Genomic DNA, 17,117 nt, shown 5'->3' on the forward strand with positions numbered 1-17,117 from the left:
AGCCAACAAGGCGAGCTGTAACGTGCGCATAGAGCCCACGCCACAAGCCGGACCCCGACGAAGATCCACAAAAGTAGAGGTGGCCAAAGAGCGGCTCGGGGGCCATCCACGCACGGCGGCTCATTTGTCATTGCATCAATATAATTGAAAAAGGAGTAAAAATGGTAAAGCTACAGCAAAAGACACAATGAGAAGAAGCCGCTCTCCAAAAGGCTGATGACCACATCGATATGAACCAAACGCAGACAGTTGGTGGTTTGGTCTGCAAAAATGTCCAAAGCTGCTGTGTGTGAATGCCGTGCTTTGCCTGAAACACGAAGATGAAAGGTCTGCTCTCGAAGTGCTACAATATTCACATTTGAGAGGCTGAAATCAAAAGAAGAAATAACAACAGAAAATAGTCGATTAATTGGATGATTGATTGATCACTGATTCATCAATGAATTGTTGCAACTCTACATTTGGGAAGATGCTGAAACACGTGCATCCACATCACCCCGCGCCATCAAACATGTTTTTGTCCTTTCTCGCCCCAGCGCTCATCTTTGTCCAACACACACACTCACCCTTCGCCTACTGTATGGTTGTCAGCGCCCGGAGGTGTGCGCGAGGTCACGGGAGCATGTGAAAGCCGTCACACAGGGAGGGAGAGGCTCATGTGTTCTTCATTTGCCCAAAGCATGCTGTCAGCCTCCATCTGGACACGTGTGTGTGTTGTGCCTGCATTTGTTTACGTGCCAATGACCAGGGGTGCTTGAAAAGAATGTCTGTGCTTGGGGGGGGGAGGGTGGAGAAGCACTATTTTTACATGCAAACAGAGCGTGTGGTGCAGCTTTTGTGTTCATACTCCGCACTTTCACATTTGGATTTAAACGCTTGCTCCACATGCCAGCAAATCAGCATCAGTGTTGTCAAGCAACATTTGATTTTCACACTAATAAGCAGCATTTGGTGTGGGGACATTTGATGCACTAATGAGTGATTCCAATGGCCAGCAGTCTTGTTGGGTGCCAGTTTGCAGCGAGTACATGAATAGAAGCGTGACAGGTTGGCACAGCGCGCCTTGTTCTCCGGTGACGTCAGCCTCCTTTGGCCCTCCTCCATCACCCGCTGATGCCGAATCTGCTCCCCGTCCTCCACGGCAGCAGACAGAGATTAGCAGCGGTCATCAATTAGCCATGGACTTGACGTCGGCTTTCACAGAAACTCCTACATGTCGCACAATGTTCAGCGAGGCCGGAAGCTGCTGGGACGTCCGGTTCCATAATCGCATGGCTTCTTTAACGTCTCCCAGAGAGTGACATCAGCCAAGTTGGTTGCGTAACCGCTGAGCCACTCGCTCGGTTGGCAAAGCATCACATGTGGCCCGAGGGGCCGTTTTGTATTTTAACATTGTCCGCTCTGTTTCAGCCCCCCCTCCCCCTCCAACGGCAGGTGATGATAAAAGACGAGTGCGCCGACATCACACGTGTTGGCACGCTCGTGTAGATGTGAACTACCAACAAAAGACCCTCACACTTGTTGTCAAGTAAGAGATGAATTTCCAGCTTGGCTGATGTTTCAGTTGGCCGCTCCGTCATGTTAGTGTTCACAATTGAGCGGTCTGCCGGGGAACTTCTTTCCCAAACAAACGTTCCTTCTCCTCAGGATAAGAGCATTTCATTCACATGATGTCAGTTTCCGCACGATTCCGCATCTGACGGTAGATTCCGTTTTTATTGGCCAATTCCGTGACTCTTGAGGTGGAAAGCACACGGCCCTTCATGTGCCGAGGCAGAATCCATTCAAACTTGGTGAGGATCGATTGATCCGCCGCTGTGTGGCAGGGGTGTCCACACTTTCCCACAGAACCGTGACACATTTTGCGCATTAAAGATGCTAAAAGCCAATCCACTGTAGGTCCATTTGTGCTGAAAACAACACGGTATGAACACAGCCTGGGTCGCCCGGGTGGCACACCCAAACCCACGCCCACGCCCACAGCAGCATGTCCTGCAGCACTAAGCTGCCCCAACCAGCTTCCTATCTGAACAAAACGTCAACAGCTTAGCTTTGTGTTGTAGGAAACCCCAGGCCGCACTTTGGACACCCCTGCTCTGTGGGATTCACCCCACAGTTACGTTTGTGACGAACTAGACTGAAACAGCCTCCGCATGGCTCTTCTGTCCCCTCTCGTCCTCCCTCCACCCATCATCGCGTTCACCAAAAAGTCTTCAAGAAAGGCAGAATTGACGGTAAATGTTCATTTTTCCATTTCATTCCTTGTTCATATGTACAGGGGGGGATATGTTCCCAAAATAAGTGAAATCTGTGAAACTTCATTTGTTTCCAATGATTGTATATGTTTTAAGGCTGTAAAAGCCCCCACCACTTTCCTCAGACAGCCATTAACATGTTATCACATTTCTCTCATGTTTAAACACTCAAAAAAATGCAAACCTTCGTTGGAATTTTAATGATCAACCTCGATGATCAACCCAAGAAACGATGAAGAAACGCTCGCATATTTCACTCCTGTAACCGTGCCTTTTCGTCCTGGTGCCGTTCCTCTGTATTGTAGCGTTGTTGTGTCCTTGTTGAAACATATTGCTGCAGACGAAGCCACGATTCATTGACCAGCTAGCAAGAAAGCAAGCGAGCCATGACACAGGAGACACGGCAGGACGGCACGAAGGAGACTGATTGACAATGGTCTACAGCCAATCAGGACGCAGAAAACAATGGCCGGTGCAGACAGACGAGAGAGGGAAGAGAAAGACACTCAACTTCCCACAATTCAATTGCAATTCTTCTTAAAGGGCCAGGCTCGGCCTGTAACAGCGTTCATATGCTGTAATACTTTTTTTTTTTAAAGCATAAAAAAAATCTGCAAATCGGCAAAAGGTGAACGGCGACAGAGCGAGGGAGTACGGTATTGCTCTTTGTGTTCTGCATGTACAACTAAAATTATTCTGTGTAAAATGCGTTTTGTCTTAATATTTCTGGGTGCCTGGAAGTATTTGATTCATTAATTATTCCGTTAAAAATGATTAGCATTACTTTCAATCCTATTCAGTTTGACTGATAAAGCGCCAAATCGCAACAGCAGTTATCTCATGACACTTCACACACGGACGTCGCAAACGGAGAACCAACTGAAACCCCACATGGGCAAGCACTTGGCGACCGAGGCAAGGAAAAACTCCCTCTGGGGAAGAAACCTTGGACAGAACCCAGGCTCTGTGGGGAGGGAGGCCGTCTGTCTCGACCGCTTGGGTTGGGGTAGAGTAGAGGGATAGATGGTCGGTCAAGCCAGGAGTCTTAGTCTTAGTCCAAGGAACATAGAGAAGTGTCTCTGATACCGTTTAAATAGGGAGAGGGTGTCTGCCCCCCGGATTGAGTCGGGGAGATGGTTCCATAACAGAGGAGCCTGATAACTAAATGCTCCCATTCTACTTCTAAAAAATCTAGGAGTGGCAAGTAAGTGTAAAGTGTGGGGGCTCGGTGTTCTCCTGGGTTGATAGGAGCTCTTTAAGATAAACTGGCCTGACTGTGTAGCAAGGAGAATTTTAAACCAGCGCAGTGAGGCTAATACGGGTGAGATATGATCTCTTCTGGTTCCGGTTAAGACTCGTGGGGCAGAATTTGGGGTGTTTCAGTATTTCTTAGGGCAACCTATTAACAGAGAGTTACAAGAATCCAGCCTGGAGGTCATCGGGGGAAGTTTCCTGCATCTGGTGTGACAGGATCTTTCTGATTTTCTTTGTAAATTTGGTAAATGGAAAAATGCTGTTTTTGACACGTGTCGCATTTGGGTCATAAAAGAAAGGTCCTGATCCAAAGTGACACTGAGGTTTCTGACTGTACTGTGGTGGAATGGGTGCAAGGCCGTCTCGGGCAGTAATACTTCTTACACTTCTTATTGCTTCTTATGAGAAAAATCTATTGTCTTTTTGTACGTTTCCTTTTGCATCAGGTCTTTTGGAACAGATTCATGACAAAAGCCAAGGTTCCACTGTGATGGGCTCCCCACACGGAAGGCGACATCGCCTCCAGTCTGCTCATTTTCAGTGGAATGGAGTCTCCGTCCAGCCAATGACGCAACCCCAGGAAGTTGAAAAATGTTCAACTTTTCATCGAGTTTCACTGGACAGCAAGCTATTAAACATCGAGGAAAAAATAATACTAGCCGTGTCAGATTCCCACAGCTATTTGACATTTGTAAAAATGTAGAGGTCAAGAAAAAGCAGCGTCATGGGAGCTTGTTGGCGGCAGACTAAAATATCAGGTAAGACATTTCGGTAAGCTTATCTTTGACGCTAGCAAGATCCTGTACTGGCAAGAGTACACCATCGCTCTGAACTACTTTCATACCCCAAAATGTCCTCCAAATCTGAAACTGGGGGAGACTCGTTATTTGCTCTGGATGTGAGCACGTCGCTCACGGGTGTGGTCGCCCCCTGTGTGTTTCACCCGCTGTAAGCGCCGCTCAATGATGCATCGCTAGCAGAGCGTCTTCCTCCTCACTTCACTCACCTTTTGCGTTTGTTCTCATCAGCGCAGATGCTCGTGTTTCCACTGTGATGACGTCACTCGTGTGTTCGCGTACGCGTGCACGATGGCAACCGTGGCTGTGAAGCGCCGCACTACACCGCTGAACTGGGTCGTGGGTAACAAGTTGCTATGGCAACTTACATTTGCCGGCCCTGAGGCCAAGAAGTGTTTTTCTTACACGCACGCTTTCCTTCATTTATTGCAGTGCGCTTCCTTCTCTTCTCTTTTCTTGCTCCGCTTATTTCCTTTCCCTTTTTTTTGTCCTGTGCAGCCATTGGGGCAGATAGTACAGTATTCTTGATCTAAATGCTAGACAGATTTGCTCTGCCAGGGAAGAGTGGAGGATACTCCATCCATCCATTTTCTATACCGCTTCATCCTCATTAGGGTCGCGGGGGCATGCTGGAGCCTATCCCAGCTGACTTCGGGCGACAGGCAGGGTGCACCCTGGACCCTGGACTGGTCGCCAGCCAATCGCAGGGCACATATAGACAAACAACCATTTACGCTCACATTCATACCTATGGACAATTTAGAGTCACCAGTTAACCTCACCTGCATGTTTTTGGGAATGTGGGAGGAAGCCGGAGTGCCCGAAGAAAACATGCAAACTCCACACAGAATCGAACCCAGGTCTTCCCGATCTCCAGGCTGTTCCTGTATTGGCCAACGTGCTAACCACTAGACCACCATGCGGTCCTGGAAGATACTCTTCCCCTGTTATGTAGATTTTATTTGATGCTTGATTGTTATGCAAATTTGGAGCGGCCGGACCGGAGCAGGAGGGGATAGAGAAGAAGAGAAAAGAAGGGGGAGGGGGGGTGAGTGCACGCTTCCCTTCATTTGTTGCAGTGCTCTTCCTTCTCTTCTTTTCTTCCTCCGCTCGTTTCCTTTCCACGCGTCTCACACCTTCCTTCTTTCCCTTTGGCCTCCATCGTACTGCGTCCGATCCCGCCTCGTTCACGCTGAATCGACGTCATCATGTGAAGTAACCTCATGAGCCTAACCTGCAGCTGCCTTGTGAAAGCGCTGACATGATTTATGGCCCAATAGGAGCATGGCAACGTATTGTTTCTGCCAGGAAGTCATTGTGGTTGTATTTCACAGAGAGGGCAAAGGCAGGGTGCTCACGGAGGTAGCGGGATGCAGTGAGGTGTACCACGGGAGCAACGGACTGACCTTAGAGTGTCACCGCAATTTGGCTGTAATGAATAGTCCATTGATTTCCATTAGGCCCGACTCGAACCGACCACTCTGGGCTGTCTGTTTCCCATTAGCGGGCTTTTAAAGCCGCTTCCACGGGCGGACCGGATGGTGTGTGTGTGTGTTTAAAAGAAACCTGGGAATTCATGCATTAAAGCCTGTGGGGGCAGGGAGATAACGCATCTCGGCAGAACTTATAAAACTTTGGATTTGTCTTCAAGTCTTTCCAAGTAGTCTCTCGCTGGTGTTGAAGGATGTGCAGATTAATCAGGATTACCACAATGCCCTGGCAGATTAGATTTCTCATTTCTGATGAGGAGCAGGTGAGAGTAGACCTTTACAGCACGATGGAGCGGCAGTGTGCAACCTCCTGGCCTTCAGTGCATCGACCCCTGCAGCCCCTTGGGACCTGGCCTGCTTCTAGCTCGGGGTTTTACAGCCATTCAGCCCATGTTTTTTTTTTCTTTTTTGCCGCACCTCCTCGTTTCTTCATTAACATTAATAGGATTTGGATCTATTATGCAACGAACCTCTGCTCCGTTATGCAACGCAGAGTCTCAGAATCATCAGCAGCACACTTTGGAGGGGAGCGTCTCAGTCCCCCAGCGCAGCGTGTGCAGGCACACGACCCCAACATCCTGAGCATCAGAGTGAGCGCTCGTTAAAGCTGTCAAGCAATGGCAGAGACACTGAGGCTTATTAATTAATGATGCACGGAACAAGAAATATACATTTTTACCCCTGAAAAAGAGGTTTTACTTGTTATCTGTTTGTTAGTCAGCATGATTTCTCCAAATTCATTACAAGGTGCGGCATGGCTAGGCGTGGCTAGGCGTGGCTAGGCATGGCTAGGCGTGGCTAGGCATGGCCAGGCATGGCTAGGCGTGGCTAGGCGTGGCTAGGCATGGCCAGGCATGGCTAGGCGTGGCTAGGCATGGCCAGGCGTGGCTAGGCGTGGCTAGGCATGGCCAGGCGTGGCCAGGCGTGGCCAGGCATGGCTAGGCATGGCTAGGCATGGCTAGGCATGGCTAGATGTGGCCAGGCGTGGCTAGGCGTGGCTAGGCATGGCTAGGCATGGCTAGGCATGGCTAGATGTGGCTAGACGTGGCTAGGCATGGCCAGGCGTGGCTAGGCATGGCCAGGCGTGGCCAGGCGTGGCTAGGCGTGGCTAGGCGTGGCTAGGCATGGCTAGGCATGGCTAGGCATGGCTAGATGTGGCTAGACGTGGCTAGGCATGGCCAGGCGTGGCTAGGCGTGGCTAGGCATGGCCAGGCGTGGCTAGGCGTGGCTAGGCATGGCCAGGCGTGGCCAGGCGTGGCTAGGCGTGGCTAGGCATGGCTAGGCATGGCCAGGCGTGGCTAGGCGTGGCTAGGCATGGCTAGGCATGGCCAGGCGTGGCTAGGCATGGCTAGGCATGGCTAGATGTGGCTAGACGTGGCTAGGCGCCAGAGTGGTTGTCTCCCATCCTGTTGTCTCCCAAGTAGTCAGTAGCTAAATGTGCTAGCAGTGTCAAAGCTTTGAAAAAGCGCCATACAAGCGAAGGACACCATTTACCTCGGTTTTTGTTTCAGTAATCTTGCCACTTTGCTCTTCGGATTTTAATGTAATTTGCCTACATTAAGCATTTTCAAGCATAAACAGCTAAATGGAGTAAAATACAAGTGTAAGGCATTCAGAAGACGCATTCAAAGACGTGATGATATGTAGTATTCCACAGTGGTCACTAGGTCTTCATGTACAGTGAGACACACAAGCACCAGACTTGGAACGACAGGCTTTTATTGCAGGTATGAATGATCTCACAACAGGTACAATAATCCCTAATACGGGCTACTATTGCAGCCACGCCTTGTCATGATCATCGATAAATTGATTAATCAAACGATTAAAAAAACAGGCTGATAATTATGCATGTGCATGTCGGCATGTGTTTCATCTGCTCGTCTCTGTGCCACACAGGCTGGTTGGCAAGAGGGTTCACGCTGCATGTGTCTGTGCGCATTGGTTCAATAGTGAACCCTCCTGTCCTCTCATTCAGCCTCTTTTTGGAGGCGGGGCTACTAATGAGTGGGTACAGATGGTTTAGCATTTAGCTTTGTGAGGCAGCATACGCTAACGTGAAGAAGGCGCATAAGTGACAGATTCTGAGGCAAACGCCACAGCCGACAGCCACAGTGTGGGAACATTTCGGTTTAAACAGAATGAACACGGTGAGCGCATGAACACCGAAGACCAACACGGACAGTTTTCTCGACTGGAAAAAAAAAACTACCGATGGAGGTGCCTCTTGCAGCGGAGCCTTCGTCCTGACAGTCAACACTTACTGAGGCGTTTGGTCGGCAAATATAAACAAAACAGTGCAAAACACAGTAGTAGGGTAAAGGTGATGATAGGGCTCTAATAATGGCTAAAAAATTTATTTTGAAGGTCGGAAACAGGTTTTCTATGCCCTAACTACCAAAATCATTGAGTTACGAATAAGGAATACTACTTTGCAGAAATTCACTTATCATGGTCGGGTATGGAACCAATTAACTATGATAAATGAGGGACTACAGTAACTGAGTCCAGAAGGACAGACAAAAACCCAAGAATTTTCCCCCAAAGAAATCACGTAAATCCAATGAATTTGTTCCAGACACCCAAAAATATGAGCGAAAATAATTCCTGGAAAACAACACGAAATCCAAAAATATGATGAATGAAATCAATCAAACATTTAAACTTTCCTGAAGACTTCTTTTGGCGAAGAAGGATAAGAACAAAGTAAAGTGCAAAGTATGAAACTCTGGACTGGTCTGATCTGTAAAATTATAAACTGGGCTCATTTGCCAACAAAGCACAAAAGAAACATTTTAGACTCCAAGTATTAAAAGGAAGACACCTTAGTCGCCCCTCGGGTTCAATATTAATAAACAGAATATTTTCATAGAGCATAGAAAATCTGTTTATGACTTTGTAAATCCTATTTTTACCATATTAGAGCCCTCTGGACATGAAATAACACCCCTATAGTCACCTTTACACTCCTATTACCCAATATAGTAGACATAATCAGAGAAAAGAAGCCATTTAAGACATACGCAAGACTCGTGCTTGTGTGTGTTTCAACGAGTGTCTTCCGGACGTGTGGACAGGAAGTGACGTTGGGGATTCAGAGTTGAGTTTTAGCTGGAGTACGGCCACAACAGCAGCTGGTGTTATTATGGTGATGTTATTATTGTGCCTGTTGGGAGATAAATAATTATAAAATAATAAAAGCCTTTGGCTGGCGATCAGGTCTGGTGCGTGATGCTAGTGACACCTGGTGGCCTGTGTAGATCATACCATTCATCAACGTCTTGGATTGCCTTAGCCTGTGTTTGGATTTCAGTTCATTTAGAACATTTTTATGCTTTAATTTAGGCCAAGAATAGGTCACATTTTCATACATGTGCATTTTTGGGACTAATAATAAGCTGTAGTCAACCACGAAACAGCAATTATTTATTCATTATACGGCTGCAGCTAACGATTATTTTAATAACTGTTAATATTTTTTCGATTAATCAATGAATCCGATTTTTAGAAAACACATTTTTTATTTCCGCCTCTTTATTCAGAAATAGAAGATTTGAATTGGCAGAGCAAATCAGGTTGAATATTCTGTTAAAATAATGTTAAGAAATTAAAAATCATCGTAGCTTCAGTAAAACAATCAATGTGCCCAAAATCCAATCAATACAATGACTTTGTTTGTGGATGAACGTGAAGCCTGCTGGTTGAATGAATGCAGTGATGGTCTCCAGGCCATAGATGGACCAAATGAATAAGAAGCAAAAATGCCCATGACAGTTTTCCAAAGTCAAAGCTGATCTGTGTGAATGTCTTGTTTTGGCTAAAAGTCACAGATAAAAGGTCTGCTTTCACGGATGACCGAGGAAATTAAACAACATTCTCATCTGAGAAGCTGAAATCAGAGGATATTTACAAAACATGAATCGGTTCCCAAAATAGTTGTTGATTAATTAGGTCATGGATTCATTGTGGCAGCTCTAATTCATTCATTCGTATTTGAAAACCCTGATAGAGTGAGGGGCGACATTCAAACCACGATGGCAGGACCGTAATTGCAGAACGCGGACATACTGAGCTAGCACGAGCGGAGTTGTCATTTTCATGCCGATATTGGCCCAAAACATCGGCCATCCTGAGGCGTAATTGCAAAGTTAGAGTGGCTTTGACGTTCAAGTGCTGTGATAAGCTACAGACGTACAAACTCAATTTGCGCTTTTAAACTCAACGATAGCAACCGCAGTCCTACGGGGGTGTAACGCCACCTGCCTCGAGTCGTCAATAGAAAACTCTGGAAAATGAGAATGCTGCTGCTGCTGTGGTTTTGCAGGATGTCTGCTGTTTGTTGTTGTTGTTGTTTGGCTTGCGGAAAGACGGATGCAGTTTAATTATGTGAAGACCTGCCACTGGCTGTCAGGCTCTATCGCTGATGGAAAGCGTTCGAGGCTTTTGGACCGGCTCGTGTTGGATGGTAAAGCCAATCCTGTGCTCTTCCCAGCGGATCATCTGTCGTGGATCGTAACACGAGTGTTGCTCTCCGATGTTTCGCACTCGGTGTCTGCAAAGGTGCAGGTGCACGTTTTCAAAGGCGTGCGGCGAGTAGTGTTTGCATGCGATGCTTCCATTCAGGACACAAGCAACAAGCTACTGATGCTTCAGGGTTGCCAAACGGAACAGGTCGCCTTGGAAACAGCACAAAAGACACCTCATTTCTGCCTTTTTTCCAACTTCCTGCTTTGCCAGAGGATCTATTTTTAATGGGCTGTTATATAAGATGCAACTCTTACTTTCCCTCCTCCTAGTTAGCCTTCATCCTCTTGGCTGTTGATGCTCATACGCCGAGGAAAGCGTGTGATCACTCTGGAGCGCTCAAGTGCGTCCCAACATTTCAGAGGTAAATGTGCTTTAGTGCTGTCGCTCCTCCGGCGCCCTAGAAAACATCTCCTTGGTTTCAATATCATTTATTTAGCATCCCAGCATGTCTTATTCATGCCATTTGGTCATAAGAAGGAAACTTTGGAGACAAAAGAGAGGATGAGGGTGTGAGTGTGAGAGCCTGGCGGATGAGCGCCATGATAAGCTCATCATATCTGCTCTGTCACCCCCTGCAGGATGCTTTGAGTGCTGCATCAAGTGTCTGGGCGGGGTGCCCTACGCCTCCCTGGTGGCCACCATACTTTGCTTCTCTGGCGTGGCCCTGTTCTGCGGCTGCGGGCACGTGGCGCTGACGGGCACGCTGACCATGCTGGAGAACCACTTCTCCAGGATTACCAGCGACCACGCCACCCTCACAATGGTGTAAGTTCCGCCTCTTCGCTGGTGACTCGGATGATGAACCCCTGTTCACCCTTCCCCGTGCTTCCATCCGCTCAGGATTCAGATCTTTCAGTACATCATCTACGGCATCGCCTCCTTCTTCTTCGTCTACGCCATCATCCTGCTGGCTGAGGGCTTCTACACCACCAGCGCCATCAAGAAGGAGCTGCAGAGTGACTTCAAGACCACCGTGTGCGGACGTTGCATCACTGCCTTTGTACGCCAGCACACACAAACACTTACGGCAGGGGTGTCCAACATGCGGCCCAGGGGCAGTTTGCCGCTCGCAGCTTCTTTGTTTTTCTTTACTGTTCATTCTTAAGCAGGAATGTAATTTTAATGGTAAAAAGAGATCATCTAATCTGACATGTCAACGTCATAAAATGGCATACTGTGGCAGCACGAGTCCGACAAGCTTGTGAGCTCATTGGAGATTGCAGGAGGTCATTGCTCCATACTACAGTCTGGACATACGCAGTCATGGCCCAAAACATTGGCATAACAAAGATGCCAATGTTCTGGGCCATGCCCGTACGGAACACCAATAGTTTAGATGTACTGTACACACACACGTAAGCCCTTGGGGGCAAGACTGGCACAGTTTCTGCAGCGTCACAGCCTGATTACTTGGACTGCAGCAGATGTCCAATTTGTGTGCACGCCGTTAGCCTTTGAGGAGTAACTTCTTTTTTCCTCCAACTTACTGACGAGAGCAGCGGTGGAGACTCATTTCTCTCCTCCTTCCAGTTCATGTTCCTGACCTACATCCTCACCCTGGCCTTTCTCGCCATCTTCGGCTTCACGGCCGTCCCGGTGTTCCTCTTCTTCAACATGTGGAACACCTGCGCTGCCATGAGGTCCCCGGACTCCAACATCACCTCCCCTGACTCCATCTGCGTGGACGTCAGGCAGTACGGTAAATGCCACACATTTATACAGTTTGGGGGGAGATGTTTGATGCTTGATACGTTTGAATAGGTGGTCCAAGAAGGGGTCACAAAAGTGAGTTACTGTTGATAGACGGGTACAATACGTGGATTCTCATCAAAAGATAACCATTTGGAATAAGAATGGATCTTTCAAATGATTTTCATCGTGTAAGAAAATGACACTGATGTCATGGACATCCTGATTGGATCTGGATGAAATGCGGTGTGTTTGACGGCCCGGCGTACTGCATGTGACCCACATGTGAGGGACAGCTGGCCCTCCTCCCAAGTGGGACAAGGATCACGTAGGCATCACGGGCTGGCACACCGCAGCACAGGACTGCGAGTTGACTCCACTGTCACGTTGTAATGATTTGGAACCATTTTGTCCCCTGCAGGTGTTATTCCATGGAACGCCACTCCGGGAAAGGCTTGTGGTGCCACTTTGGGAGACATCTGCAACACGAGTGAGGTGAGATTCTCCCACCTTGTTCTTCATCTTTGTCTCTTCCTGTCCTCCGCTAAGCCAATATGCTTTGGATTGCAGTTCTACCTGTCCTACCACCTCTACATCGTGGCGTTGGCCGGTGCCGGAGCTACTGTCATTGCACTGGTGAGCACTCCCGCTGTCTTTAAATATGCACGTTGCCATGGCGCCATTATCAGTTGCCATAGCAACACCGGCTCTGCCGCTCTGTGCATCAACCCACGGGTTAACATTCTACCCTGCGGCCCGCCTCTGCGTCTGCGTGTGCAGAAGGTCGTTATTTCTTTTTTTGTCACAGACGAGGGCGCTTCTGTTTCACGCTCGCTCAGAGGGAGACTTCTTGGGGAGACTTCATTCTCTGGCGATCTTGGGTTTAAGCGCTGCATGCAGGCGGTGCCGGTCGCCCAGTTTGACAGGCCATTTGGTAAACCTCTGCACCCTCTGTTTAGTGCTAACTCCGCGCAGCCACGTGCTAAAGAAGGGCATGGTGGGGATGAGATACATACCCACTTTTCATACGATCAAACAAAAAATGGATTTGGAACATATTTTTTAAAAACGCTGCTTTTGTTCACAAATAACAAAACTGTATGCATGAAACGAAATTTCGTTTGCGCTTTCCGAAGTGTTGGTTTGGTTTCCTGAAATTTTGTTTGCGCTTCGTAAAGTTTTGTTTGCGTTTCCTGAAGTTTTGCTTGCGTTTCATACATTTTTCTCAAGTTTTGGTTATGTTTTGTTATATAAGTTATGTTAGCGTTTTGTACAGTTTTGGAAGCGTTTCATCCAGCTTTGGTTGCATTTCTTGAAGTTTTGGTTTCGTTTACAAAGTTTTGCTTGCGTTTCATGAACTTTTTTTGCATTTGCTGAAGTTTTGGTTGCACCACGCCAAGTTTTGGTTGCGTCTCCTGACGATTTGGTTGCGTAGCGTACGGTTTGGGTTGCGTTTCAACTTCAATCTTGTGGGCGGACCTCCTCTGAACAATGTAGGAAATCTTTATCTTGGTCAGCCCACATAAGAGTGCTGTTGTCTTCATCCAGATTCACTATCTGATGATCCTGTCAGCCAACTGGGCCTACCTGAAGAGCGCCGTCTCCACGCACGACTACCAGGACATCAAGACTAAGGACGACCAGGACCTGGAGGCGGAGGCTCGCTCCAAGGAGGGCCAGAACTCGTCATCCTACTCATAAGGACGAGCGACCCTGCTCCGAGCACCACCCATTTAACCCTCGCACCGCCAACCGACCCCACCACACCCAGCACCCACCGGCCCCTTCTATAGAAAAAAACAAAAAACAAACAAAAAAAACCACCCCTGGTTATATTTGATCGTCCCGCAAGCTCCTGAGTCTCTCTGCTCTTCCCTTCGGCCATGTTGGGTCATGTGGGCGTGTCCTCCCACCAGAAGGGAACAGGATTGAGGGTCAGGAGAACCGGCAAGCCCCCAAAAAGGCTTCAGAACGGGTCGAGCTCGCCCGCCGGGATTGAGCTCATGCACGGTCCATCGGTTCCGAAGCATCTACGGGTTGTCGGGCTGCAGTGGTCCGGCCGTAATGGCCCCGCCCTCCCTGAGCCAGCACAGCCTCTTGATACACGGCTCCCTGCAGCCAAAATAAACATTGTTTACTGTCCGCACCCTCCACGGGGGAACCCAGACAGCGAACAATTTCCTCTTTTTTTGATGTTTTATATGCATATATATATATATATATATGAATATGAATATGAATATACTGTGTGAATGTGTGCGAATGTTGTTGTTTTTTAATACTCGGTATGCCAGGTACTCAACATCTTCTTTTGTTCTCCCTTTCCTTTGACTCTGCATCCCTGGTGTTGCTGTCCAAATAGAGACCCTCCCCGTACAGGAACCCACACAGTTGGCAGTGAAAACGCCACGATGATGGAGTGGCGTCTCAAGGACGCGTGACATGCATGATTTGGTATTTTGGGAAACGCTTACCTCTGCGTACATTTCTTCATTTAGGATGTTCTTTTGCTAACCTTGTTTCTTTACAGAAATAAAATAAGGCTATGAATAGCATTTAGCTTTGCACAAACACTGGAGAAAGCTGGATAAGCCACAGTCTCCAAATGACTTCAAATTCACTTTCCCTGGTGGTCCTCGGGTTCCGTTCCTACACCGTCCAATTTTAGTGTAGGTTGGACATGAACTACAGTAATAAGAACACCAAATACAAGAATGAAACAAAACGATCAACGAAAAGAGAACAAAAAAACCACGATCCCGCTTGGTTATTTCTGTCGCTTTCATAGGAGCAGATCCTTTAACATTCCCAGGATACTGCAGTGACCTCAGCAATTCCAACATCCATCCATCTTCTACCGCTTATCCCAGGTCGGGTTGCAGGGGCAGCAGCCCACGATGAGAAGCCCAGACTTCCCGCTCCCCGGTCACTTCATCCATCTCCTCCCGGCGGATCCCGAGGCGTAGTCTCTCCAACGTGTCCTGGGTCGGACGTGCCCTGAACACCTCCCCGGGGGGGCGTCCAGGAGGCATCCTGACCAGATGCCCGAGCCACCTCATCTGGCTCCTCTCAATGCGGAGGAGCAGCGCTTCTACTCAGAGTTTCTCCCGGATGACGAAGCTTCTCACCTTGTCTCTAAGGGAGAGCCCACTCACCCTACGGAGAAAACTCATTTGGGCCGCTTGTACCTGCCCTCTTGTCCTGTCAGTCACGACCCAAAGCTAATGACCAGGTGAGGGGAGGACCGTAGATCGATCGGTAAATTGAGAGCTCAGCTCCCTCTGAAGCCGTAAACGTGACACAAGTCCTGACTGTGTGCAGGAGGAGGAGGAGGACAGCGTAGTTTGCTGATGTTGTTTTGGCGTGGCTCAACTGGCAGGAGCCTCTTCTGTTTTTGCAATCAAGACACTGTTGATCAACCTCCTCGTCATCCTTCCACCGTCCAGGTAGACGTTGCAATATGAGGTTTATCCTTCATGATCGTGTTTACGGACCAAAATTACAAGAGCGGAACGTCCTAAGACGGGACGCCATGAAACCGAGGACCGCCCGTACAAACATGGGCTAGATTAGCTTAGTTTGCTAGTTTTCACTCTCCGCCGTGTGCTACCCTCTAGAATCACAGCAGCATCTAATAGTCCAACTCTACCGTCTCTGCAAGCTAACCTTTCCCAATCAAAACCTTTTCTTTGCCAGCAAACCTCCGGTGTGGAATCCAGCTGTTGTGTCTTTTAGCATCCGAAATGCTTACCTGAACCACACCCCCACGCATGAAAAAGGCTTCCTTTTACGGGAAAGCCACGCTTGTAAATAAATAGACTGAGAACAGCGTCGGTGTTGCCGTGCTACTCTGCATCCTTTTCACAAACGTGTCAACGTTCCCTTCGTGTGCGTTTAGCGCTCAAATACTAACCCTGCGTTTGATAGAATTGTTACGTAACATCACAGTCACGACACGAGGGCTTGAGGTGCTTGTGATGTGTGCATTTAAAAAATGTCAAAGAATTCATTTTGAATGAATTGTGTGTCGGTGATGATGACTTTTTTTTGTTATGTTTTATTTTCTGGGACGGCCAAGCCAAAATAGCCACGCCGAGTATGTTAATGGGGTTTTCTTTCATTCTCTAAAAGCCCCTCTGATGGGCCACATAGACTGTTTTTGGATGTTTACACTCGGGACGAAACGAGTCAGGAATTTTATAATCCGATATCATTTATTGATCATAATCTATGTCGTACAATTGATGATCACCGCTTGGTCTGCCCTCAGAAGGAGGAAAAAAAGACAATTGATGATGAGATGAAGCATGTTGGTATTGTGTGCAGCTGTCTGTTCTGTATAAAAGCAGCCTTTCTTGCCGTGTGTTACGTTGGATGAATATACGTGCTCTGCCGCCACGTGGATGTAAAGGCAAACTTCCATTTCCTGTGAGACGACGCGTGTCGGGTTGTTGTCGTTTCCTTGTTAATTGCATGGAGGAGACATGACTGTCTTTGCAGTTTTTTCAGGTGATGTGTAGTCAATTGTATGACAACTTTGGTAGGCGGTGTGTTTTGCTCCCCCTCCCTCTGCACCCCTGCCCTTTTTCTAAACAAAAAAAAAAAACAAACAAAAAAAAATCCATTGTACTTTGATGGCATTGTAGTCTCTGTAGGTGTTTCCTTATGCTTTTTATTTGAAGTTGGAAATAGATTTATGACTCCTACACCGTGATGGTTTTTGTAACCTTCTCTAGTAAAATCGGTATTTTTTATTATCGTGTTACCGTCGTCTCCTGCCTCTTTCTTGACTTCTTGGCCGTTTTGTGTCATTCCTTTGCAAAAATGTCAGGGGGTTGCTAATATTTTCACATGTGAACGCAATTTGTTTCAAGCACGTTTAACGTGCTCGCAATGCTAACGGTTAACATGCTAACACCGAGCATGATAGCCATAAGTGTTTATCTCAGTTTATAGCTACAAAAATGTCTCAAATGCTACGAGTTACCATGCTAAATGGTTAAACACGCTCACGTTAACATGCTAACATTTAACATCACACTAAGGGTCTATGTACTGTAAGCTTCTACATATGAAAATTACTAAACATGTTTGCAGATACAAAA

The 17,117-nt window shown here is 47.6% G+C and overlaps 1 protein-coding gene across 1 annotated transcript in view; it reads left to right on the top strand.

Annotated features, from left to right (window-relative positions):
* The window catches only part of LOC129171243 (neuronal membrane glycoprotein M6-b-like), a 23,662-nt gene extending 6,888 nt beyond the window's left edge, over nt 1-16,774 (top strand). Inside the window, exons 2-7 of the mRNA XM_054759746.1 lie at nt 10,902-11,088; nt 11,164-11,323; nt 11,854-12,022; nt 12,434-12,507; nt 12,583-12,648; nt 13,561-16,774. Coding sequence (XP_054615721.1) covers nt 10,902-11,088; nt 11,164-11,323; nt 11,854-12,022; nt 12,434-12,507; nt 12,583-12,648; nt 13,561-13,713 — 809 coding nt within the window. The 3' untranslated portion in view covers nt 13,714-16,774. The remainder of the gene's footprint in view (nt 1-10,901; nt 11,089-11,163; nt 11,324-11,853; nt 12,023-12,433; nt 12,508-12,582; nt 12,649-13,560) is intronic.
* The last annotated feature ends 343 nt before the right edge of the window (nt 16,775-17,117 follow it).

The sequence above is a fragment of the Dunckerocampus dactyliophorus genome, chromosome 1 (assembly GCF_027744805.1).
Source record: "Dunckerocampus dactyliophorus isolate RoL2022-P2 chromosome 1, RoL_Ddac_1.1, whole genome shotgun sequence".
NCBI lineage: Eukaryota > Metazoa > Chordata > Actinopteri > Syngnathiformes > Syngnathidae > Dunckerocampus > Dunckerocampus dactyliophorus.